Source organism: Kogia breviceps, chromosome 4, assembly GCF_026419965.1.
Source record: "Kogia breviceps isolate mKogBre1 chromosome 4, mKogBre1 haplotype 1, whole genome shotgun sequence".
NCBI lineage: Eukaryota > Metazoa > Chordata > Mammalia > Artiodactyla > Physeteridae > Kogia > Kogia breviceps.
The window spans coordinates 63,559,905-63,585,695 of record NC_081313.1 but is presented as its reverse complement, the minus strand read 5'-3'; the positions used below and the strand labels follow the sequence as shown (position 1 = coordinate 63,585,695).

At 35.7% G+C, this 25,791-nt stretch overlaps 1 protein-coding gene across 9 annotated transcripts in view; it reads right to left on the bottom strand.

Moving 5' to 3' along the window:
• The window catches only part of ZFYVE16 (zinc finger FYVE-type containing 16), a 53,849-nt gene that overhangs the window by 14,914 nt on the left and 13,144 nt on the right, over positions 1 to 25,791 (bottom strand). For 6 of the 9 annotated variants that reach the window (XM_067031222.1, XM_067031223.1, XM_067031226.1 and 3 more), the window contains 13 exons: positions 25,526 to 25,634; positions 22,618 to 24,887; positions 20,936 to 21,032; positions 18,024 to 18,185; positions 15,513 to 15,655; positions 12,910 to 13,285; positions 11,587 to 11,709; positions 10,315 to 10,470; positions 9,072 to 9,296; positions 6,450 to 6,532; positions 5,226 to 5,330; positions 4,712 to 4,859; positions 2,981 to 3,061 (listed from right to left, as the gene is read on the bottom strand). In XM_067031222.1, the coding sequence (XP_066887323.1) occupies positions 2,981 to 3,061; positions 4,712 to 4,859; positions 5,226 to 5,330; positions 6,450 to 6,532; positions 9,072 to 9,296; positions 10,315 to 10,470; positions 11,587 to 11,709; positions 12,910 to 13,285; positions 15,513 to 15,655; positions 18,024 to 18,185; positions 20,936 to 21,032; positions 22,618 to 24,887; positions 25,526 to 25,595 (4,039 nt within the window). In that variant the 5' untranslated portion in view covers positions 25,596 to 25,634. The remainder of the gene's footprint in view (positions 1 to 2,980; positions 3,062 to 4,711; positions 4,860 to 5,225; positions 5,331 to 6,449; positions 6,533 to 9,071; positions 9,297 to 10,314; positions 10,471 to 11,586; positions 11,710 to 12,909; positions 13,286 to 15,512; positions 15,656 to 18,023; positions 18,186 to 20,935; positions 21,033 to 22,617; positions 24,888 to 25,525; positions 25,635 to 25,791) is intronic. The other 3 variants (XM_067031227.1, XM_067031228.1, XM_067031229.1) reach the window with 1 other exon arrangement.

Genomic DNA, 25,791 nt, shown 5'->3' with positions numbered 1-25,791 from the left:
AACCAAAGGCTTGCAGCAATCTGGGGAGTATTTATTTTTAAAAAAATCAGCAGGAGAGAAACAAGGAGAACTACAATCCTGCAGTCTGTGGAACAAAAACCACATTCACAGAAACATAGACAAGATGAAAAAGGGAGAGGGCTATGTACCAGATGAAGGAACAAGATAAAACCCCAGAAAAACAACTAAATGAAGTGGAGATAGGCAACCGTCCAGAAAAAGAATTCAGAATGATAGTGAAGATGATCCAGGACCTCGGAAAAAGAATGGAGGCAAAGATCGAGAAGAGGCAAGAAATGTTTAACAAAGACCTAGAAGACTTAAAAAACAAACACCTAGAGGAATTAAAGAACAAATAAACAGAGATGAACAATACAATAACTGAAATGAAAAAATATACTAGAAGGAATCAATAGCAGAATAACTGAGGCAGAACAACGGATAAGTGACCTGGGAGACAGAATGGTGGAATTCACTATCGCAGAACAGAATAAAGAAAAAGGAATGAAAAGAAATGAAGACAGCCTGAGACCTCTGGGACAACATTAAACACAACATTAGCATTACAGGGGTCCCAGAAGGAGAAGAGACAGAGAAAGGACCCAAGAAAATATTTGAAGAGATTATAGTCAAAAACTTCCCTAACATGGGAAAGGAAATAGCCACCCAAGTCCAGGAAGCACAGAGAGTCCCAGGCAGGATAAACTCAAGGAGAAACATTCTGAGACACAGAGTAATCAAACTGACAAAAATTAAAGACAAAGAAAAATTATTGAAAGCAACAAGAGAAAAACGACAAATAACATACAAGGGAACTCCCATAAGGTTAACAGCTGATTTCTCAGCAGAAACTCTACAAGCCAGAAGGGAGTGGCATGATATATAAAGTGATGAAAGGGAAGAACCTACAACCGAGAGTACTCTACCCAGCAAGGATCTCACTCAGAGTCAGTGGAGAAATTAAAACCTCTAAAGACAAGCAAAAGCTAAGAGAATTCAGCACCACCAAACCAGCTCTACAACAAATGCCAAAGGAACTTCTCTAATTGGGAAACACAAGAGAAGAAAAGGACCTACAAAAACAAACCCAAAACAATTAAGAAAATGGTCATAAGAACATACATTATTGATAATTACCTTAAACGTGAATGGATTAAATGCTCCAACCAAAAGATACAGGCTCGCTGAATGGATACAAAAACAAGACGCATATATCTGCTGCCTAAAAGAGACCCACTTCAGACCTAGGGACACATACAGACTGAAAGTGAGGGGATGGAAAAAGATATTCCATGCAAATGGAAATCAAAGAAAGCTGGAGCAGCAATACTCATTATCAGATAAAATAGACTTTAAAATAAAGAATGTTATAAGACACAAGGAAGGGCACTACATAATGATCAAAGGATCAATCCAAAAAGAAGATATAACAATTATAAATATATATGCGCCCAACATAGGAGCACCTCAATACATAAGGAAACTGCTAACAACTATAAAAGAGGAAATCGACAGTAACACAGTAATAGTAGGGGACTTTAACACCTCACTTACACCAATGGACAGATCATCCAAACAGAAAATTAATAAGGAAACACAAGCTTTAAATGACACAAAAGACCAGCTAGATTTAATTGATATTTATAGGACATTTCATCCAAAAACAGCAGATTACACTTCCTTCTCAGGTGCACATGGAACATTCTACAGGACAGATCACATCTTGGGTCACAAATCAAGCCTCAGTAAATTTAAGAAAACTGAAATCATATCAAGCATCTTTTCTGACCACAATGCTATGAGATTAGAAATCAATTACAGGGAAAAAAACGTAAAAAACACAACACATGGAGGCTAAACAATACGTTATTAAATAACCAAGAGATCACTGAAGAAATCAAAGAGGAAATCAAAAAATACCTAGAGACAAATTAAAATGAAAACACGACTATCCAAAACCTATGGGATGCAGCAAAAGCAGTTCTAAGAGGGAAGTTTACAGCAATACAAGCCTACCTCAAGAAAGAAGAAAAATCTCAAATAAACAATCTAACCTTATACCTAAAGGAACTAGAGAAAGAAGAACAAAACCCAAAGTTAGCAGAAGGAAAGAAATCATAAAGATCAAAGCAGAAGTAAATGAAATAGAAACAAAGAAAACAATAGAAAAGATCGATAAAACTAAAAGCTGGTTCTTTTTAAAAAAAAAAACAAAAAAAACTGGCAGGAACTTGATTAAAAACAGCAAGTTTTGTGTCATTTTAACTTTCCTATTCCCATCTCCTCCTCTCCAGCATAGCAGAAGCCTAAAAACCAAAGCCTGAAATCATAGTAAAAACCATCATCTTGGTATCCACTGGAGAAGGCAAATGGGGCTGGAACTCCTTCCAAACCTCAATCCTGGAGAACTGTCATTTTCTGACTTGTCAGGTGGTTCCTGGGAAGACTCCACGTACAATGTCTTTATTTGACCAGACTCTAAGCTTACCCAGTGTTTCACAATTAGAGGCCAGTGATCAACATCATAGCTGCCTGTGGCAGCAGATACTAGTAGAGGCAAACGATAGGCCAACCAAACACTTAAAGGAAAAGCTGGGGAATAAGATGTCCACAAGGGTTTTGAAAGGCTCTAACATATTATCTGGGAATTTAGAAGGCCCCATGCATGTGCAATACTGTGTGCATGCCCAGGATGTCTGCATGATAAAGAAAGACCTGAGAAGACCCTAAGCTCTCACCTCAGACTAACCTTTAGGCTATGCACAAGCAGGAAATGCCAGGCTAAGGCAGAGTTGTCAAGCTTGAGGTAGGCCCAAATGTTATTTATGTTCTAGTTCTTGGTTGAGTGATGATTTCACATAAATTTCTTGTACTATGCTTTGTAACTTACATATATTCTTTTGTTAAGTATCAAATACATTTTTAAAAGGAGATGGAAAACATCTTTACATTAAACCAATCTTAAAGATGAAACTCATACCTTCAACTATGCTGGACTTAGCAAGAAATCCTGAAGATGCTTTTAGAGCTCCATTGAATACCACAAAACTTGCACCTGTCACTAATTAAAAAATACAATGATTATGTTTTAAACTGCTCTTTTTATGCTATATGATATTTGTTAAATGTATAATATGGAGCATAGCATATTTTAAGTACCTGATAAATGCCATGCCCATACCACTTATATTAGAATAACAAAAAATACCAAACAAAATAAAGTTACAATAAAATATTTCATAAAGGTTATTTAATGTTTGTATCTAATAATTGATGGCTGTTGTACTATTTACAGTGTTTGTATCAAGTGAGGGTGTGGAAAATCAAACATCCACTACTGGTGAAAGCATAAATCAGAACAATCTCTATGGAGGACAACTTGATAAATTGCTATTAAAATTACAAACACATGTATGCTTTGACATACAAATTCCATTTCTAGGAATTAATGGCACATATACAAGGTTATTCATAGTGCATTTTTATAAACAGCCAAGGATTGGTAGCAACTGTCCATTAATAAGGGACAATTAAATGATGTTCACAAATAAAGTGGAAAGTTATGTGCAATGTGAAAGTTCTTTATGTACTAACAAAGAATAATCTCCAAAAGAAAAAACAAGGTGCAGAATGGAACAAATGTTATGACTTGTTTAAAAAAGTGGAAGAAGGGTGTATGTGTGTGTATGTGTGTGGTGGGGTAGTGTTTGCTTATATATACATACAAGCAAGAAATCTCTGAAGGGATATACCAGAAACAGATAACACTGGTTTGGTTGCCTGTGGGGAGGGGAAATGGGTAGTTTGAGGGTCTAGGGAGGAAAGGAGATCTTGCAGTGTGAGTATTTATAGCTTTTGAATTTTATACTACATAAATATTCATCAAATAAATATTAAATGGCTGTAAAATTTTAATGACAAAAATGTCAATAGCATATTAAGTTAAAAAAGCACAATACAAAAGTAAATATCCAGTATAAAATCATCTGTTTAACATATATATCAATATAAGAAGGAAATAAATTAAAATGTCAACAAAGGCCATATTTTGGCACTTTTTTTCCTTTTACTACTTCTTGAAACGTATTTTCCAAGCTTACTACAAATGAGTATACATACTTTTATAATCAGAGGAAAAACTGTTATTAGCAGCCAGAATGTCTATTTTAAATGTGTTACTTTACAATAATGTATTAATTTTTTGGAATACTTACTTCTACTTAACTTTCAATTTGTTAGGCTCTCTACTGCAAGGATTTGGTAATCACAGCAGTCACTGAGGCCATTCAGCCGAGTAATGTCATTCACATCACCATCTTTATCATTTTTATATTCCCAGCCACTTAACAGTTTTATAAATCATTCTTCATCCTTATCTACCCTGTGCTCCCCACTAAGAGGAGCTGGAGCAGAGAGCAAACAAAGACAAAAAATACCTCACTCCAGAGACACCCACCATATGGGACACACTAAACCTGAAGACATCAAAATAAATACTGTATTCCAAGTTTTTAAACCTAATGTTGCCCAAGATAAACACAAATATTAGAAGCAATTTTTTGTTTGTATAGCTAAAAATTTAAAGCATACTGTTTTATCACCATCAATTCAGCAAATAAGTAAGATATCTACATATAGGTATATTCCTCTTTGAAAGGAATTCTACTTTTTGAGATGGTTTTATGGATTGACACTAGGAACCAATACTCACCTTTTCTAGGATGGCCAGTAGCACTGTTGGCCTGTGTTTGATAAACTCCATCATTCTGTATACAGACTAGATGAGAATCTGCTTCTGTACTAAAACTAGCTCCAATGCTAATGACATGCTCATTAGAAGAATTTATTACTTTCATTACCTGGAAAAAAACAATACGCATTTAGAAACATTTTTAACATTTTGTGCCTTTATTAGTTACAATAATTCAATGAGTCACATTTCTGACCACCTTTATCAAGCTTTAGTCTGGACAACTCCCTGAGAATGTGATAGAAACAAATGTTTTAAAATAAAATCACCTCAATTAAAAGACAGATAAAACAGTAAGAAAAAAATGAAAAAATAGGATTAAACAAATCCTCTATTAGGAAACAAATCTAAAATTTCAAAAATAAGTTTTTTTGTCATTATATATTAGTCCAATTCAAAACAAATTTAACACACTTCTAAAGAAATCTAATGTTCAATAATTGTCTCAAAACTTGAATAAAGCAATTATACTTACATCACTGTATTTTTTCCGAGGTATTTTTATGCAACTTTTCCCCATTTCCATATGAATCAGTAGCTGATCTATATTATGCAAGGTATACTGGTAATTTCGAAGGTCCTACAAAAAATAATGATAGTTCCATAAAGCTTAAACTACTATCCATGAACATTTACCCATTCATTAAATCCTTTTTTAAGAGTATCCATCATTTTAAAACTTGTGATACATAACTATCAAAACACCATCCAGAAAGCAATAGCAACTTCAAAAACCAGCTAATTCTTCCAGCTACTCCACAATAATAATAAAGAATATCATTCTCAGGAAGAATTCTGTAGTATTTGAGGGTGATCTCTTTCTAGTTACAGATCTTCCAAAACAATAGATTTTCAAACTGAACATGGATAAATAAAAGCAAGTTGGGCTTCCCTGGTGGTGCAGTGGTTGAGAATCTGCCTGCCAATGCAGGGGACACGGGTTCGAGCCCTGGTCTGGAAAGATCCCACATGCCGCGGAGCAACTAAGCCCATGTGCCACAACTACTGAGCCTGCTCTCTAGAGCCTGCGAGCCACAACTACTGAGACCGCGTGCTGCAACTACTGAAGCCTGCATGCCTGGAGCCCACACTCCGCAACAGGAGAAGCCACCGCAATGAGAAGCTGGCACACTGCAACGAAGAGTAGCCCCCGCTCGCTGCAACTAGAGAAAGCCCACATGCAGCAACGAAGACTCAACGCAGCCAAAAATAAAATTATTTTTTTTTTAAAAAAAAGCAAGTCCACTGAAATACATTTCTATAATAAAAGGTAAACACAAAATTACAGAAATTAGAGGTGGAAGGGAATCTGAGATCATCTAATCCAATACTTCCTATTAAAAATGAGGTGACTTGAGCCACAGTTTGCTCAAAATCATCAAATTGATTGACTTTACTAACTCTTATACTAAGGCTTCAACAACTGTGTGGATCTCACATTACCTAAATGTGTAAGCACTGCAGCAGAATGAATCAAAAGGCAATTTGAATCAGGTATACATAAATTAGGACGTGTTCTAAAAAGCACTTCATCAAAAACAGAGGCCATTTATGTTAAATGAATTAGGATTTATTATAAATGAACTTTCATTATACTAAATATGTCAAAATAGAAAAATATAAGTATGTAAAATTTGCTTAATGAATTGTTAAAGTAACAATATAAGAACACTTAATAAAAAACAGTTCAATTACTCACAACAAGTAAGTTCATAATAGTGTGTCCTATTTCTCCAAAAAGAGGTTTTCGGCCTCTGATACTTGTTAAAGGAGCAGGATATGCTATACACAAGAATAGAAAACTGGTTACCATCAACAAAAACCAAAAAAAGTCTTAAATTTATTACCTTTAATTTTCATTTTTCAAACATTACAGATAAATACCAATCAGTTCTCTGGGGAAAGTAAGAAATGACATTAACCCATACCATGTATCTACCAGATGCTACACTGAACTGGGACCTATACATACATTATCCTATTTAAACCCTATAACAACCCAATGAGGCAAGTATGTCTATCCCTACTTTACAAATGGGGAAGTAGAGACACAGATTAATAACCCTGCCTATAGTTTCTAAGTTAATAACTGGTGAAACAGATATGAAACTAGGCTTGGCCTGATTCCAAAGCATTTAATCTTTCATCATACATGTTGTTACCAAACATTATGATGGCTAGAAAATTACCATAACTGGCTAGACCTACATCAAGTTCTCATAATTTAAAAAGAAATATTCTGATAATTTAAAGCAAAATATGAAGAATTCAAGATTTTTAAGGCATTTGTAATTAATGTTCAATTGTGTGAATTTATGGGTGATAGTAAACTTTTTTAGTTCTTGGGTCAGCATGATAAAAGGAACACATAGAATCAGAGAAGTCAACGCAGAGAAGAAGTGATATGGAGTCGGTCACCTAACTACTTTTCTGTTTCTTTAGGACACTATAAATATTGCGCACCAAAAAGGAAAAGTACCTTGGTGGCAATGCAGCGGAAATTCTGGAAGGAAAGGAAAGTGAAAAAAGGAAGGTAAGACTATTTCTATGATGATAAAAATCGGACACATTTTTAACCCAAGAATTAACCTGAGAATTTCAGTTCTCAGCTTAGGTTAAGCAAACAAACCTCTCTAATACATATTATACAAATATACCTCCTTAAAAGTCTAAGAAAACACACATGACATTATCTATTTTAAAAAATTAAGTCAGGGCAACTCAAATCTTTGCTATTAAAAGCATATATTTTAGTTTTAAAAAGGACAACTAAGTTATTTAGATGACAGAGAGTACAGAAAGAAACATAAATTAGTGGTAAAACACATTAAAATGATGAACAATATGATTAAGGTAAATGCTGACTTTTTACTTCATCTTTTATGAATAAGAGAGCATCCTTTGCAACTTGATAGAGGTAATTTTATCTAAAACAGTAATTTTCAAAAGGTTATGGCTTAGAATGACATTCTGTCAGAGTTACAAACGGACCTCATAAATCATCTAATCCAACATGTAATGGTGTTCCAAATAGTCTCAACATAAAAGCGTAGGTAATCCCCATTTGATTAAGGTTAGCTAAGTATTTTGATCTAACCTTCCATAAAAATAGCATTCAAATATTAGTATCAGAGACAAAACGTTACGCTGAATGGATGAAACACTTGGCTCAGAATGAAGTCTCTTAAGCTCTTTGGTTCACACAGTACAAAACCTGAGATGAAACTTAATTTTTACTTCTTGCACCACAATTTAATAGTATCCCATATTTAGATCTTAAATGGTAAGGACCAACCCCTCAGAACAGAGTTTAATAAATTTGCCAAATAGATTTAAATGAGTATCTCTTTCACTGAATTTGTCCATTTTGAAATAGTAATGGTCACTTTTATAACTTCTCTACATTTAATTTTCCTCCAAGAACATACCTATTAAATTATACAAGAATCAAATGCCTAAATTTTCCTTAGATGTGATGTACTTCACATGCAACAAATAAATTATTCTTTTAAAAAGTGAGGGATATGAGGATGTGAGGAGGGGAAAGGGTAGGCTGTGACAAAGTGAGAGAGTGGCATGGACATATATACACTACCAAACGTAAAATAGATAGCTAGTGGGAAGCAGCCACATTGCACAGGGAGATAAGCTCGGTGCTTTGTGACCACCTCGAGGGGTGGGATAGGGAGGGTGGGAGGGAGGGAGACGCAAGAGGGAAGAGATATGGGAACATGTGTATATGTATAACTGATTCACTTTGTTATAAAGCAGAAACTAACACACCATTGTAAAGCAATTATACTCCAATAAAGACGTTAAAAAAAAAGTGAGGGATAAAGAAAGGGTATGAATTCAAAGACAGTTGAACACAGAAATGATTTAAACTCAGAAATAACCATACACATAAGCTTGGACCACTATCTCACAACCATTTATGTTTGGCTTTAAGGTGTACACAAATGGGGCGGGGGGGGGCAATAATTTACCTTCTTAATATGTAGGCAACATAACAAAATGTACTCCCTACAACAAATACTTTTAAGAAAACTTTTCAAGGTTTTCTATGTTTTTTTCTGAAATTCATAAAAAATTTTAAGGTATGTTAACATAATAATTATGACTATCTAGAAACTCAGGACATAGCAAGGTTGCCTAGACTAATTTGGTAGTAGAGGAGGGCTGTTTTAGAATTTTAAAAGTACATCAAAACAAAAGTAGTCCCATTAATCCATTAAAAATTTATTTCAATGATATCTAAAATTCTTATTTACATTCAGCATATTTGAACCTATGTAATTTAGCTTATTATTCTAAAACTTACCTTTATATTCTGCACCCAATCTCAACATTAAACGCATAGGAAAAACCTTTGCCCAGGGAATCTCTAGCTTCTGGATAAGAATTCCACAAAGAAAAGGATTACTTGGTAACAGGAGATCATCAAGTTTCTGAAAAGTAGGTGTAATAAATAGAAATCCTCCATGATCCTTGCTGCTGAGAAAACTCTCAGTAAAAGTAATACTGTCCAAGTTTTCTATGTATTTTCCTAGAAATAAAATCATTTATAAAAAGATTTTAAGTTGTTTTGAAGCAACATTGTGAGTTTGAATGTCCCAGTATAAACTTTCTTAAACAAAAGCAATGTAAAATATTTTTTCTTTATTTCCACTCTTGAAGAACCACTAAATACCTTGTGTGCACAAAGTTCAGTTATTCCTGAAGATTGGGAATTGTGAACAAAAATTTGAGAATGTTTCTAACTGTTAAGTGTTTTAAAATTTTTCTCCTTACTTCATGGTCAAGTGAAAAGTCATCATGTCCCCCAAATCTTATACAGATAGAAAAGTATACAGTGGTCCCCCCTTATCCACAGTTTTGATTTCCATGGTTTTAGTTACCCCTGGTCAACTGTAGTTCAAAAATATTAAATGGAAAATTCAATAAACAGCAAATTTTAAATCTCTCGCTATCCTGCTCTGCCCCATTGGGATGTGAGCCACACCGTGAATCACTTGTCCAGCATATCCACGCTGTATATGCTACCATCCATTAGTCACTCAGTAGCAGTCTCAGTTGTGATCGACTGTTGCAGTATCACTGTGCTTGTGTTCATGTAACCCTTATTTTTCTTAATAATGGCCCCAAGGTGCAAGAGAAGTGTTGTGGACAATTCAGATGTTCTCATACTGTGCCTAATTTATAAATTAAGCTTTATCACAGGTATGTATGTATAGAAAAAATAGTTTACCTAGGGTTCAGTACCATTCACGGTTTCAGGCAGCTAGTGGGGTCTTGGAACTTATCCCCCGCAGATAAGGGGGGATTATTGTGTAGACACATAAACAGACCAAGAAGGTAAATATATTTCCACTTTTAAAATTAAAAAAACTATAATTACATAAAATGCTAAATTTAAGGAGACTGAAAATGATGACAGAGCTCTTTTAAGTAATCAGCAATCTCTTCACAAAATAAATCTTTAGTACAGTTAGCACAGCCAAAAGCAAAAATGCCCTTAATTTATCCCTCCCCTGGTCTGAACAGTTCAAAATAAAATGGTATACCTTTCAGAGCATCCTTATAAATGGTGATAAAGAGTCTGAAGATGTCCTTAGGAATAGTATCTTCACTTGGCAAACATAACAATAGAATAATAATTTCTGCCTGTCCCAAGCCGTGCAATCCATTGGTTGAGAAGTACCAATATTTGTCTGAGGAATCTTAAGTGACAAAAGTGTACAACTATAAATGTCAACTTCTATTAACCAAAAAAATTAAATATAATTGTCCTTTGCATGAAGCACAACTTTTTAAACTCCTTAGTTTCCCAACATTCTCCTCACAAAAACTTAAAATTGAATTGTATGAGATTAATATAAAAAAGAGAAAGGATGAAAAATTATCTGGTGGAGTCAATTAATAAACAACAATAAAATAAAAGATGCACTAACAAGCTGAAATGTAGTGGGTAAGAATCAGGTTAGTTTCAAAGAGAATGAAAAGCTAAGAGATGCATTATTGAGTATTGAGGACTATTTATTTTGGGGGGGGTTTTGTTTTGTTTTGTTTTCTTTTTTTTGTTTTTTGCAGTACGTGGGCCTCTCAGCTGCGGCCCCTCCTGTTGCGGAGCACAGGCTCCAGACGCACAGGCTCAGGGGCCATGGCTCATGGGCCCAGCCGCTCCACGGCATGTGGGATCCTCCCGGGCCGGGGCACGAACCCGCGTCCACTGCATCGGCGGGCGGACCCTCAACCACTGCGCCACCAGGGAAGCCCGAGGACTATTTATTACTGAGAAATATTTACTTTCTTACTTTTAATTAAGTCTAGTGTCATTTACTTTAAAACCGTCTTTATTGTTACTAAATCAGGATTCTTGCTTATCTCAATTAGCAAATTTCAGTTTACCTAAAAGCTATATGAAATATGGTCAGCTGGGGAGATTGGGATTGACATATATATACTAATATGTATAAAATGGATAACTAATAAGAACCTACTGTATAAAAAAATAAATTAAATTAAATTCAAAAATTCAAAAAAATATATATATATGGTCAGCTGTATCATGAGCATCGAAATACAGCTTGTTATAAGCTCATGGCCTTAACCTAGGACTGAATGAAGGACACTAGTAAAAATCTTTAAGCCATTACTTCAAGTCCCACTGCATATAAAACTGCAAAATTTATTTATATTAATACTTGGCTACAAAAACCAATATCTAATACTGCTTATTTTTCACCATTGCCAGTCAAAATTTAACCTGACAATGTAATTAATTATTCAGAAATCCTGCTTACCAATTAGGCAAAGAAAGATGAATCATTACTTACAAAATGCTAACTTGACATTCACAAGTAGATTAGCATTTAGGACAAATGTAACAGGACAAAAGCCTTCGCCTTCAAGAAGCAAAATGATCTGCTCGTGACATGGGTGTTCTTCTATTACAGGCACTAAAACATGAAAATAGTATATTAATTAGAATAAACAAGTCTTCCTGTTAAATATGCCTATAATGAAAAAAACAGATTTATAAATCCACCAATGGCTTAATCACATTTAAAAGCAAAAGCAAACACGTTTTATAAAATCAATCAACACCTGGACAACTGTTATATACTAATTTTTACTTTTCAATTTATGTAAAGTTATTAATATTATAATACGTATAAATCCTGATCAATTATATTATATATAGTCTATGCACAAATATGTTGATTAAACAGCATATTCATACAATTTTAGCACCTTTGAAGTTTTAAAACTAACGTTTTTGTAAAGTGGACTCCTATCTGCCATCCACTCCAATTATTCTGAAATTTACAGCTGTGAAAGTAGTCTAGACCCAAGTTGTACATGTTGCTTGCTGCCATATGCCTTATGTCAGTGACAAGTGGTGAAAAAAGAACTTGACAACCAACAGGAAACTATACATGGCATGCAAAGAACAGGGCTTAAGGTATTTTTGCCACTATCAATAGGATCATGAAATGGCTCCTACTTTCAGAACAGAGATCCTAGGCTTCATTCCCCTACATTATCATGCACAGAACATAATCATTTCATGTAAGATTCGGCATAATGCCTGGAGTAACAAGGATATATCCCTAGGGAACTACTCCAAGGTGGGAGATAGCCACAGAATCTCCAGATTAGAAAGGACCTTAAAGACCACCTAAGTTCTCTTCTTTTACAAAGGAAACTGAGGCCCAAGAGATTAAATTGCATGCTTCAAGTCATACGTGTATTAAGTAGCAGATGAGGAAATAAAATTCCTAGCTTTGTCATCCAATCCAATATTCTTTTCTTTAGGCACTATGTTCCTTAAAAAAAAAAGATACGGAGTCAAAACTAATACAGGACTAAAAGTCTATGAATTTCCCTGTTGTATTAGACTTTTGCCTTATTTTAAATTAGGGACCCAGATGAGATAAGTGAATCACATTCAAATCAACTCAAAAGGTCAGATCTTTTTAGAATTTTTTATACAGTAAGACTTTTTTAAAACTAGAGCTCCATGCCATTGTACATATTTCAACCACACTGTCTAAATTTTTTTAAATATATTTTATATATCACAGACAAAATTCATCAATATATTCTTCTTTTAAAAAAAAACCCTCCTTTTAAAATTTAAATAACTGCTATCCTACCTGATCCCTTTTCTCCAGATGCAACCAGAAGAGGAGGCAAGCTGTCCTCATCATCAGGTAGAAGACTAATCTTATTGCAAACATTCTTGTCAATACCACACAATAACCTATAATCTGAAATACTAGCAACAGGTAAATTGCTGTTAACCAAGACACCAGTAGGACTTGATAGGTCCTCAATTTCTGCAAAAACATCATCATCTAGTGTAAAAGAGCCAGAAGTAGGCAACCCCTCAGTTCCTGTGTTTGTAGGCAGTTTTTCCACAGATGGAACCTGAGAAATAGGACTTCGAATTATCTCATTTCTTATATCGCCTGTCTCACTGTTTGGTTTTTCCACTGTAGTAGAATGGGCATGATCCACTGTGTTTATCATCTGTAAAATATGGAAAACAGAAACCCAAATCAAGAAAAACAAACAAACAAAAAACCCAAATCAGTTCATAGTTTCTTTCTTCAGAAGCCAGATTTCCCAAGAAATAGTACCATTTTGGTTCTTTAAATTCAAGAGCACAGGTTTAGCTTTACTCTATGCTCAGGTAGGTATTTATGACTAATTTTATGGACTGGAAAAAGGAGGCAAGGAGAACTTCGGGATCCTACACCATACCACAAAGTGAGCACACTTAGTTCAACTCAAGGCATTCTTCCTCCTAACAGACAAAAAAGCCTGGCTGGGGGATGGCAAGGGAGAGAAAAAAGGGAGAAGGCAGGGAGGGGAGTGGTTATGGAGCAAAATGGTAGACGTACTCCACAACAATAACCACCTAGAATAAACTACACCTCAAGTCTGCTTCAAGTAAGCCCCTTTCTTTTTATTTTATTTATTTATTTTTTTTGCGGTACGCGGGCCTCTCACTGCTGTGGCCTCTCCCATTGCGAAGCACAGGCTCCGGACGCGCAGGCTCAGTGGCCATGGCTCACGGGCCCAGCCGCTCAGCGGCATGTGGGATCTTCCCAGAGCGGGGCACGAACCCGTGTCCCCTGCATTGGCAGGCGGACTCTCAACCACTGCGCCACCAGGGAAGCCCAGCCCCTTTCTTTTTGGACAGGCCAAACCTAAGTCAATAGAGAATTGTTTATGAACTCAAGTAATACTAGCCTCTACAGAAATTCCATTTTGTAAAAATATTGATTGAGGGTAGGTGCTAGCTAAGAAACATACTTCTCGTAATTAGAGCTACTTGTAAAACCTAGCTCGTGAACTCTTACTGACAAACAACATAAGTTTATATGATACGTGAACTTGAAGAGAGCAGGATATATATCCATCTTGCCTGATGTATCTTTACCCAAGATAAACCAGGTAACTGGCTCAGAGGAGATGCTCAATATATACTTGTTTAATGAATAAAAAAGCATTCCTACTTCATGTGTTAATACTTGCTTTTATAAGTATTTTGCTACTTTACAGTGAGAGTTATTAGTGGGCTGGGATTCTATATTATGTATCTTCTATTTAACACCTAGCACATTTGTATAAACATAAACATAAATACTACCATCAGGTACTTTACTGAATATTTGAAAATCATTAAACAAATTAGTCTAAATTAACTTACTAAATCTCAGTTCTATTTCCCCATACCAGTGGTTCTCAAAATGTGGTCCAGGGATCTCTGGGGTCCCCAAGACCCTTTCAGGAAGTCAGTGAGGTCCTAGGATTTTCTTCATATAATTTAACTAAAACATATCACAACAGACTGACTTTAGAAGTAGATGTGAGAATCTATCTTCTATTAAGCCAGACGTTAAAGAAATTTGCGAGCTTCCCTGGTAGTGCAGTGGTTGGGAGTCCGCCTGCCACTGCAGCGGACACGGGTTCGTGCCCCGGTCTGGGAAGATCCCACATGCCGCTGAGCAGCTGGGCCCGTGAGCCATGGCTGCTGAGCCTGCGCGTCCGGAGCCTGTGCTCCGCAATGGGAGAGGCCACAGCAGTGAGAGGCCCGCGTTCCACAAAAAAAAAAAAAAAAAATGTAAAACAATGTTATTCCTCTCACTAAACTTTTGTTTCAAAAACTTTTCATTAAAAATATTATTTCTATTAATTTAATGAGTTTATTTTTAAATTAATTTTTTAATGTTTGTCAATTTTATATCAGTAATTATAAATAAACATAACCCACATAACCTATAGTTCTTTGGGGCTCTCAATAACTTTTAAGAGCATAAAGCGTCTTTAGATCAAAAAGTTTAAGAATCACTGCCTTAAACTAATGTTAAAAAAAGGTAAAATCTAAAATATGTTCGTACATCATATGTTTCTCATCTTATGAAGCTCAAAGCATTTTTTTAAAAAACTACTCTAGGGCTTCCCTCGTGGCGCAGTGGTTGAGAGTCCGCCTGCCAATGCAGGGGACGCGGGTTCGTGCCCCGTTCCGCGAAGATCCCACATGCCGTGAAGCGGCTGGGCCCGTGAGCCATGGCTACTGAGCCTGCATGTCCGGAGCCTGTGCTCTGCAATGGGAGAGGCCACAACAAGAGCCCCGCGCGCGCGTACCGCAAACAAACAACCAAAAAAAGTACTCTTAAAAAATCACACAAGGAATTACTTACAAAATAAAATTTTATTAAATTAACAAGTCATTCTTTAGATTCCTTACCAGTGGCACATCAGGTAAGAGAGGACTAAAGTCTTCAGAACATCTTTTACTTCCAGATGATAATTTTGTTGTATCTGCAACTTCGCCATTGGGCAATATACCATCTGCAAACCATACTCTCTTCTGTTCTTTGGAACATAATCCTAGAATCAGTTTAAAAAGTAAAGCATTTTAATTTGATAATATTGCAATGATTTAATCCTAAATGGGTCAGGAAACATTTTCAAAAGCTTTTTGCTAACCATTGGCAAGCCCTGCATTCTCAGGGTTTCAAGGCCTAGAGAAATGGCCTTTTGTGATTCATCTACCCAGAGTAGAAGTTTTTTTCTAATTCATACAAAGGCAGGGCTGGCCCTAGGAATCCCATACTCAAAAAAAGAGTGGACAGGAGAGGTTATGCCTTAAAGACATTGAAGGCAGATTTAAAGCCTATATTATTAAGGCTAACTTTGTGAGTGTGGAATAAAATTTAGGGACTAAGGCACAGAGAGGGAAAATGGAATAGACCAGAGCATGGTAGACAAGCAAAGGGAAAAAAGTATGAAGAACAGAAGAAAGAAGCATAAAAAGTCTAAAGAAAGAAACAGGATCACTTGTGCATCAGAGGTCATTTCCTACTTTTAACTTACTTAACAAGAGAAGCATAACATGCTTTGTTCTTATAATGTTGATATTGAAATTTATTAATATTTTCCCTTCAAATTTGGAGAAATAACTAGATGTCAGCATAAATATTTGTTCTCTTTTATTAAAAAGCATCCACGGAGGAAGGTTATGAAAATTCCTGCCAGATGATTTTGGAACATATAAACATCAGAAGGACCAACATCTGCCTTCCATATCATAATACAGATAACACTGAAAAGATTGGAATCATGTATATATAACTTTTGCAACATGGGTGGACATATTAAATAAGGTATCTTTCTTATATTTGCAATACTTTATAATTTATCATTTTAAAAGTCAATATGAGGATAAATATTTTTAAAAGCAGATTCATTCATCTTTAGACCTATAATATACAACCATATATGCTGAAACTCATTATTTGGGTTTTTTTTTTTTTTTTTTTTTTTTTTTTTGTGGTACGCGGGCCTCTCACTGTTGTGGCCTCTCCCGTTGCAGAGCACAGGCTACGGACACGCAGGCTCAGTGGCCATGGCTCACGGGCCCAGCTGCTCCGCGGCATGTGGGATCTTCCCGCACCAGGGCACGAACCCGTGTCCCCTGCATCGGCAGGCGGATTCTCAACCACTGCGCCACCAGGGAAGCCCTGAAACTCATTATTTAAGTCATAATGACAAACAGAATATAGCTATTAAGTGAGAAATAAGTGAAATCCAAAATAGTTGACAGAAATACTTGAATTTGTCTCTAACTGACAATTACAGTTATTTTCTAGCATGTTACAGACTAATAGTTTATTTTTAAGAGTGTACCCAGGCTTACTGAATAGCACAGGGAACTATACTCAATATTCTGTAATAACCTATAAGGGAAAAGAATCTGAAAAAGAATAGATATATATATATGTATAACTGAATCACTGAGCTGTACACCTGAAACTAACACAACATTGTAAATCAACTATACTTCAATTTTAAAAATTAAAAAAATAAATAAAAAGTCTACATAGACTTTACTCAAGATCCTAAACTACAATAGGCTGTAAAAAAAAAAAAAAACAGAGACCCCAAAGATTTTTTAAATCTTTAGAAGTTTGTTAAAAGATTTAAGAAACATTTTTTATTGTGGTAAAATATACATTTAAAAATAGATTTTTAAGGAAAGGGAGACATGCCAATTATTTACCTATTGTCTCTCAAACCCAAGCCCAGCCTTCCACATGGTGCTCTTTGATGCCAGGCTGGAAGTCTGGAAAGTGCAACTCCCAGACCCCCTTGCTAGTTGGTTGTGGTCACGTTCCAGCAGTGACAGGCACTAGTTGGAGACTGGAAGCTGGGAACAGAAGGAATTCTTTCTGTTTCTAGTTCCTGCCAGGACTTACGCAGCAGCGGCACCACCAGATATACCCACATGTCCTGTGATCTTCAGTACTCCTCACATCAAGCCTGGGACACTCCTTCTGTCATCTGAACACCAACCCTGTTAGGCTCCTTGATCCTAGCATTTGCCACTTGGTGTTCCTCTAGAAGTCACAGTACCAGTCATGTGGTGTGGTACCCTAATCCCTGAATACTAGGTCTGAGAACCAAGCACCTCTTGGTGTTCCTGCACGGGGTTCTAGTAATACTGCCTCTTCCTTTGCATTCTCCCAACCCTAGGGATGGTGGTTGCTTCCTGTACTTAATAATCTCTGAGTCACTTGAGCATGCCCTTTTTGTTCTTCTACCCTTCTAACGTACATGTATAACCAGTTCCCTGTATTAAATTCCTTTCTGGTAGCTAGTCTGGTTTCTCTTTTCTCACCAGATCCTGTAAATACTAGAAAACTTCTACTTTGATCATTTATCTTTAATATTAGACACAACATTTTCTTCAAGTTACCTTCAACACTTGGTTGTTTAAGTGCTGAGATTGGTAAAGTTGTAGGTGAAGATATACTGGATGTTTGAGTCTCCTGAAGAGGCTGGATGATGGCACATTCATCAGAATGATTAGATTTAAGATTAGAACCAGTTGGACTCATCATCCTTTCAAATGCCTGAGCTATAAAGGGAAAAAAAACTTGATCTCAGGTGTTTTAGAACTTCAAAGTAAATCATGATAAATATTCTATTTTTCAAGTTGTAAGGAGAAAGAAATTAATGGCTAACTAAGAAGTGGCACTTGGCAAAGATAATATCCTTACTTTCGTTGGCAGCACTCCACTTCAGTATAAGCTACCAATTAGTTACTTCAATATAATTTTGGGATATATTTGATATCTACTAAAGAAAATCATTGTTATTTAATATGACCATCTGATTTTGCCCTTGTACTCCTACAGTTTATTTCCAGTATAGTTCCTAGTGATTCTTTTAAGACATAAATCATATCACATCATTCTTCTGTTTAAAATACTTTAATGGCTTCCCAACTAGAATGAAAATTTAAGTTGTTACAATGGCCCACAAGACCCTACACAGTCTGCATTTCTACCTCCTCTGCTTTCCCAGTTAGCTGTCTGACATCATTTCTCACTAAAATCCTACCTGCTCATTAGAATCCAGCCACTGAGGCCTCCTTGTTCTTCAACAAGGGAAGCAAGCACTGTTCTAGCTTAGGGTCTTTGCTCTTACTATTCTTTCTGCCTGGAAAGTTCTTCCACATGGCTTTATTCTCTCACTTCCTTCAGGTCTCTGCTTACACATCATACTATCATAAACCCTTATGCTGACCACCATTTAAAATTACTACCTCTTGCCACCAGTCTGTTACTATCTATCCCTCTTATACTCTTTTATTTTCATTTAGAATATTATCACCATCTGATATTCTCTTTGCTTTCTGTCCACGTCTCCTCACATTCATAAGGTCCATGAGATCAATAGCTCCATAAGAACAGGGAATACTTTTGTTCTCAGCTGGAGCTCCAAAGCACAGAACAGTGCCTGAATACTGCTGAATGATTTTTTCATCCAAATAACATGGAACAGCACTGGTACCTCTCCCTTCAGCACTTCTCCAAACTGATCTGCTATAAATGCTGCCACTACGACAATAACCTTCCTCAAGTGCCAATGAATTAGCACCCTCATGCAATGGCTTCCGCTAACCAAGTAAAATCCAAACACAGTACTTTGAGTTTCAAAGTAATTTCCAACTTCCTCTAAGTTTATGTAATGGCAGTCACATGCATGCTTCTTTAAAACTTATACAGTCTCAGCACAACTTCCTCATTATCCACAATCTCTAATGAAACTATCTTTTCTTCTTTGTGGAATTTGTCTTATAACCCTTGAGCCATCTTTCTCCTCTTATTAGTAACATTATTTTAAATGATCATGTCTACTGTTTTCAACCCTAAAGTTGGAGTTAAAATAACTTTTATTTACATTTTCCTGTGGTGTATAAATTAATGATAAACAGAGTCATAAATGAAATACATGCTATAAGATATCAAAACAGAATAAATAAAACAGATAACTAAATAAATTCATTTCAAGTATTTTCTTTGATAAACCAATGCTTGATCTCATTATCCTACTCTCTTCAGTGACTAAATCTTCTCCTCTCCTGGATCCTTATGGTCAATATGTTTTAATGTTCACCTAAAAATCTGACCTGTCAACTCAAATAATGTTTCAAATCTTCATGGCTGTTGTACTTTTTAAGTGGGGAGAGATAATTATGTGGGAGCTTGCTTTAAGATTTCTTAACTCTAGCAGGTTGCTTGGCTAACAGCACCAGCAGTAGTCTTAAAGGCTACTGAAACAGCATAAGCAAAAAACAAAACAACTGCAAGCACTTAAACTAAATTCTTCATAAACACTGGTGGTAATATGGAAATATAAGAAGATTTACACTCTATTATCTTCCAGAGCAGAGGTCAACAGCAGGGATTAAAGCAGCTTACCTCAGGCTAACAGACTCACATCAGAGCTTTTTGAAGAATTGCTGAAAAAATTTATCTTCATTCAAAAGAGAAAAACAAATTATTATCAGGTATTTATTCTCCTGGCTAACAGGAAGCAGCACCTGAGCTAGCGCACAGGCCTGGTCTTAAAAGTCCCAAGTAATATTTGCTGGGAATTAAACTGTCAACAAATCTTTGAAAATGCCAAGAAATACTCAAAAGAACAAATGTGTATTTGAAGAAAAACACACACACACACACACACACACACACACACACACACACACAAAACTGTGAGAACTCAAGTAAGATTATTGCTGATAACAGTAAGCTAGCTAGGGAGCCAGAGAAACAATGGGAAACACAAACAAAATTCTAAAACTGAGAAGGGAAAAAAATATATAAAAGACAAAAATGTGCAAATAGTGACAGTCCTATGAATTTATATAAAAATTATAAATATACTTTATCTTTTATTCCTACTTTAGGTTGTAATTTTCTATAAGGTGGGAACTATTATCTTGCCTTATGCTATTAATATGTAAGACTGTATACTATTTATTGGTAGATATTCTATAAATGTTTAGATTAAGATGATGAGGATGACAATAATGGTGACGAAAACAAATAGGCAGATGAAATGCAGCATTTAGGGACTTGGTACCTGTTAAAAGTTAATGAACTGCCACTCCAGAAACTGAATGCTTCCTTTCCACACTGGTAGTAATAATTGTGAGAGTGGAACAAAAAGAAGAGAAACCAAGCCTTGGGATGTCCCACCTAAGCCAGATAACACTAGGTCCTTGCCTTAAGAAAATAAAGAAGTTTATCTTTGTCACAATCCAGTTGTTTTTAAGGTATATTCAATTACTGGAAGAAGATATGTCAGGTTAATACTCACCTTTACTAATAGTCTCATAGCAGACTACACATACTCTTGCTTCCTTTTCTAGATACTGCAATTTACACTTCCTATTACAACAGACACCGCAAAATACCTATAAAGGACAAAATATCAGATTTGATTTTGTTTCATGCATGTTTATACCAACTGGAGGCAGGGGGAGGAGAGACCCGAACTCTAAACAAAAACCATTTTTCTGATTACATAAACAAGTTTTCTAATCACCATAATCATAGGTAATTATTAAATGATTCTTTTTATTTTTATTATTTTACTTAAATGAGGTTTCTGTAATTTAAAATTGTATCTCTGATGAGAATTCCTTTAAATCAATTATGTTAATTGGAAGAGAACAAAAACTTTCTTAATGATTAAGTTCATAACTTAAAAAGCTTTCTGTGGTCCTTTACAATTTTTTTTTTTTTTTTTTTTTTTTTTTTTTTTTTTTTTTTCCGGTACGCGGGCCTCTCACTGTTGTGGCCTCTCCCGTTGCAGAGCACAGGCTCCGGACGCTCAGGCTCAGCAGCCATGGCTCACGGGCCTAGCTGCTCCGCGGCATGTGGGATCTTCCCGGACCGGTGCACGAACCCGTGTCCCCTGCATCGGCAGGCAGATTCTCAACCACTGCTCCACCAGGGAAGGCCACAATTTTTTTTTTTTTTAACTTTTTGGCCACGCTACGCTGCATGTGGGATCTTATTAGTTCCCCGACCAGGGATCGAACCTGTGCCCCCTGCAGTGGAAGCACAAAGTCTTAACCACTGGACTGCCAGGGAAGTCCCCCTCCTTTACAACTTTTAAAAGGAGAATGCTATTCAAAAAAAGAAACAGAGTCACAGATATAGAAAACAAATTAGTGGTTACCATCAGGAGGAGGAAAGTGGGGAAGGGCAAGAAAGGGGTAGAGGATTAAAAGGTACAAACTACTAAATATAAAATAAATAAGCTACAAGGATATATTGTACAGCACAGGGAATATAGCCAGTATTTTATAATAACTACAAATGGAGTATAATCTTTAAAAAGTGAATTGCTATGTTCTATACCTGAAACTTTCATAATATTGTAAATCAACTATACTCAATTTAAAAAAAGAGAAAAACAAGTAGAATGTTATTTTTCTAAAAGAGGGTAGGGTTGATCTGAGACTAACATATTACTGGAAAATGCTGAAAAAAATGCAATGTTATTTCTAGAGGCAACTCTTAAGAGTCCATAGACTATTAAGATAGTCAGAACACAAATGAGGTCTCAGCTTCAGTGTTCTGAACCTTGTGCAAGGCAATCTGCTTTTTTTCTCAGTGTTTACCTCAAGTATCGAGCATAACACTTGGCTGCAGAGTAGTCTTGAAATTAAGTATTCAGGGATAAACTGGAAGCTGACTGAATTCCATACATCTGACATGTTCATGTTAGAGAGAGAATGAAACGTATTCTTAGATTTCACAAAAATTAGTGTTCCTCATTTCCCAGTATGTAATACCCATGACAATGTGACATTTATTCAAACCTCAAGCAATCTGTAAAATGACAGTGCTTTATACACTTCCACGTAGGTGGAAAACAATGATTTTAAACTAACTGAATCTTGTAATCATCTCTTTATCAGCTTTTCTGTCACATTAAATTTCATTTAAAATGTCTCAAAAGAATAAAAGACAAAGATTTTTATAGCTTACTTTTCCACATGCTCGGCAGTGATGTCGCCGTTTCGTAAAAGTAAATTTGACTTGGCAGTTCATACAATTTGGAGCTTCTGAATCAGGAACCCAAGTAGGTTGTTTCCGGCCCAAAACAAGGCCTTCTTTGCAAGTGTTTGCAGGCAGAGATTCTTCATTTGCAGTTACAAAACTGGATCCACCTTCAAAATTACTTTCTATATCAATGTAATTAGAATTGAAGCTAACCTGAGGATCAGTCACAGAATCTGCAGCACAGGTGGTTGGAACAATGGTATTTGCTATTCTGGGTTCACTTTCAGGCATATTTGGAACATCCAGCTTATTTGGTTCCTTTGAACTCCTTGTTCTTGATGGAACACTAAACAGTTGCTTAGGTCTGGCGCCTCCAACATGAACAAATTGACTGTTACTATCAGAGACTGATAATTCATTTGTAATCTCAGACTTACTGCCAGATAACACTTGTTCAACTGGAATTGTACTTTTTTCCCCTAAAGAAAGGCTACCATTTTCTGTTGTATTCTGTTTATCAACCGTTTCGCAAATCATATTAATACCAGGACTTTCCCCAGTAGCTCCTGCTTCAGCATTGAAATATATATTATCAACATTTCCATCATCTAGGCCTTTTATATCTATCTGATTCATCTGAGATTTTGAGTCATTTACATTTTCTTCAAATGATTTTATGTTACTAGGCTGAAGATACTGTTCAGTTAGAAAGGCATCAAGTTCAGCATCACTAACTGGTGCACCACTTTTCATGCCTTCATCAATATTAAAGTAATCCAAATCTTGTCCATTGATATCATTGCTTGAAAAAGTGAAACCTTCACAACAATCAGGAGATTCTGGGGCATTAGCACCAGAAAGCTCTATTTGAGATTCTGCAGCTGTAGAAGAACTGGTGCTATCAGGGTAATCCAAAGACTCAACTCTAACTACCATCTGGTTAGAATCTGCCTTTCTATCTCCCATCTTTTCAATTAATGGCTGATGAGGTATGTTTTTACATTTTTCCTGTTTCAAAAGATCAGTCTCCTTCAAAGGTTCCCCACCTGAAGTCATATTCTTCTGTATTTCTTCATGTACTGTCACTGCATCTTTTATATTATCTTTATGTTCATTCTGGGGTAAACAATCACCATGAGCTTTATTTTCAATTAATGATCCACACAAAGACCCAGGTACTGGAAGACAGGACAATGAGGAATATGTATTTTCACTTGAAACATGTAAAGTTGAAGCAGAATCTTGGATTTCATCTTTATTATCTTTAAGATCTAAATTTCTTGAGTCTTCTTTTGAAGATTGTTTTATAAATATAGCAGTCCTATCTTCCTGAAAGGAAAAGTCAGGTAACTTGAAATTTTCATCTCTTAAATTTGAATCATTTAAGCATAAACCTCCATTTTTTGGAAGACTGCAAGACAAAGCACTTGTGCTACCTCCTTCTTTTAAACATTCTGGGGCAGCTATGACTGGCACATCTACCTCCTCTTTTACCAAACAGCCATCAGCTTTTACTAATTCACATGGCTGGTCCTTGTACTGTAGGTGGTCTTTGGCATCAAACATTTTGGAACTTTGTTGAGTCAAAGCAGATGGCATGTTAAAATCAACGACTGGTTCTAACTGATTAGAGATCTTTTTATCCTCTAAATTTTCCTTTCCTCTGTAATTACACAAATCTGAAAGTGTCGTATCTACTTTTATACCAGATTCTTTAGTTACACTGATTTCTCTGTTTTGTAATTCAGAACTGACATCATTCTGTTCCTCTCTGACTGTATTATTACCATGGTCTGTTGAAGAAACACAGAAAGTTTCTGACACTGAAGATAAATCCAATCCAATCAAGGAATCTGCACTAGACTTAAAATCATCTGGCAATAATTTTTTAATATCTTCTTCACTATTAGTTACATGAACTAAGTTACCCATGTCACTTATCAGATCACAGATAGGTTTACAACATCGTCCCATATATAGAGGCTGGATTTCATCTGAAGTGCCACCATCCACAGAAGAAAGGAGATCAAGTCCTGTTACATTTTTTTCATTTTGTATAGAAGTTAGTCCCTCAAGTGTTTTTTCATTCAGGGCAATTTGATTTGTTTCATAGCCTGTTTCTGATGAGGCACAATTAATGCATTGTTGATCCTTTGGTAGCAGTGAAGGTAGCTGTGAGCAAGCCAACTCTGAAGAGACTGAATAGTGGTTAGAATCATATGAATTTTGTGCATCTTGGAGATAATCTTGTTCATCTAATTAAAATAGAAATATAATGTTAGTCAGGAGACCCAAATGAAAATTATTACAAAGATATTGTGGTTTCTACGACTTCTAAACTTTTTTTTAGACCAGAAATATATTACTCTCCTGCAAAATAGTAATAACCTACAAAATTATTTTCACTTGGATTTAAGCTACTTGGGGTTTGTCACTTTTTAATGTAGATGTCATAATATGATAGAAATTCTACTCAAAATAACTCAGTTGCACTATAAAAACCAGACTAAGGAAGAGCTGAAAAACAATCTAATGTCTTTGTTCTGCCCTCCAGTTTCCTAGTCTTCATTCTAAGATGAGGAAAATACTATCTTTCATAGTAATGAAATACCAATTAATATAGAACTTTTAGGTTGCTTTCAGCTGGTTCATATGTTGTTTTTAAAGATCTTTCTTTTACCTAAACGTGTATCTAAAGAGAAACTTCTACCTTTCTCACTTCTATTTCTGGTTATTGGTTCTATTCAGTATAAGAATACACTAATTCATTATAATAAGTGAATGTTTTACAGAAGATAACCATGTGACCAAAATTGAAACCAAGTTTTGCTAAGAGTACTAATTACGGACATTTTAAAATTACATTAATGGTAAAAATGAAAAATTGACAAACCTGGATTCTGTTCAAAATCATCGAGGAGTTTGTCCAAGTCACTGACTGCTGCTTTAAAATAACTGTCCATCCTACTTGTAGACTTACTCAGAATTTAATTCTTGTGTGCCTAGAAAATATGAAGTATGACAGTTCATTTAATTCTCTGATATATAAATAGTATACCATGTACTGCATGCTAAGAAACACAGCCAGGGAATAGACACAAATAAAATTTAAGAGTATTGCTTTGAAGAATCTGTAATTTAGTTGGGGAAATTCCTCTA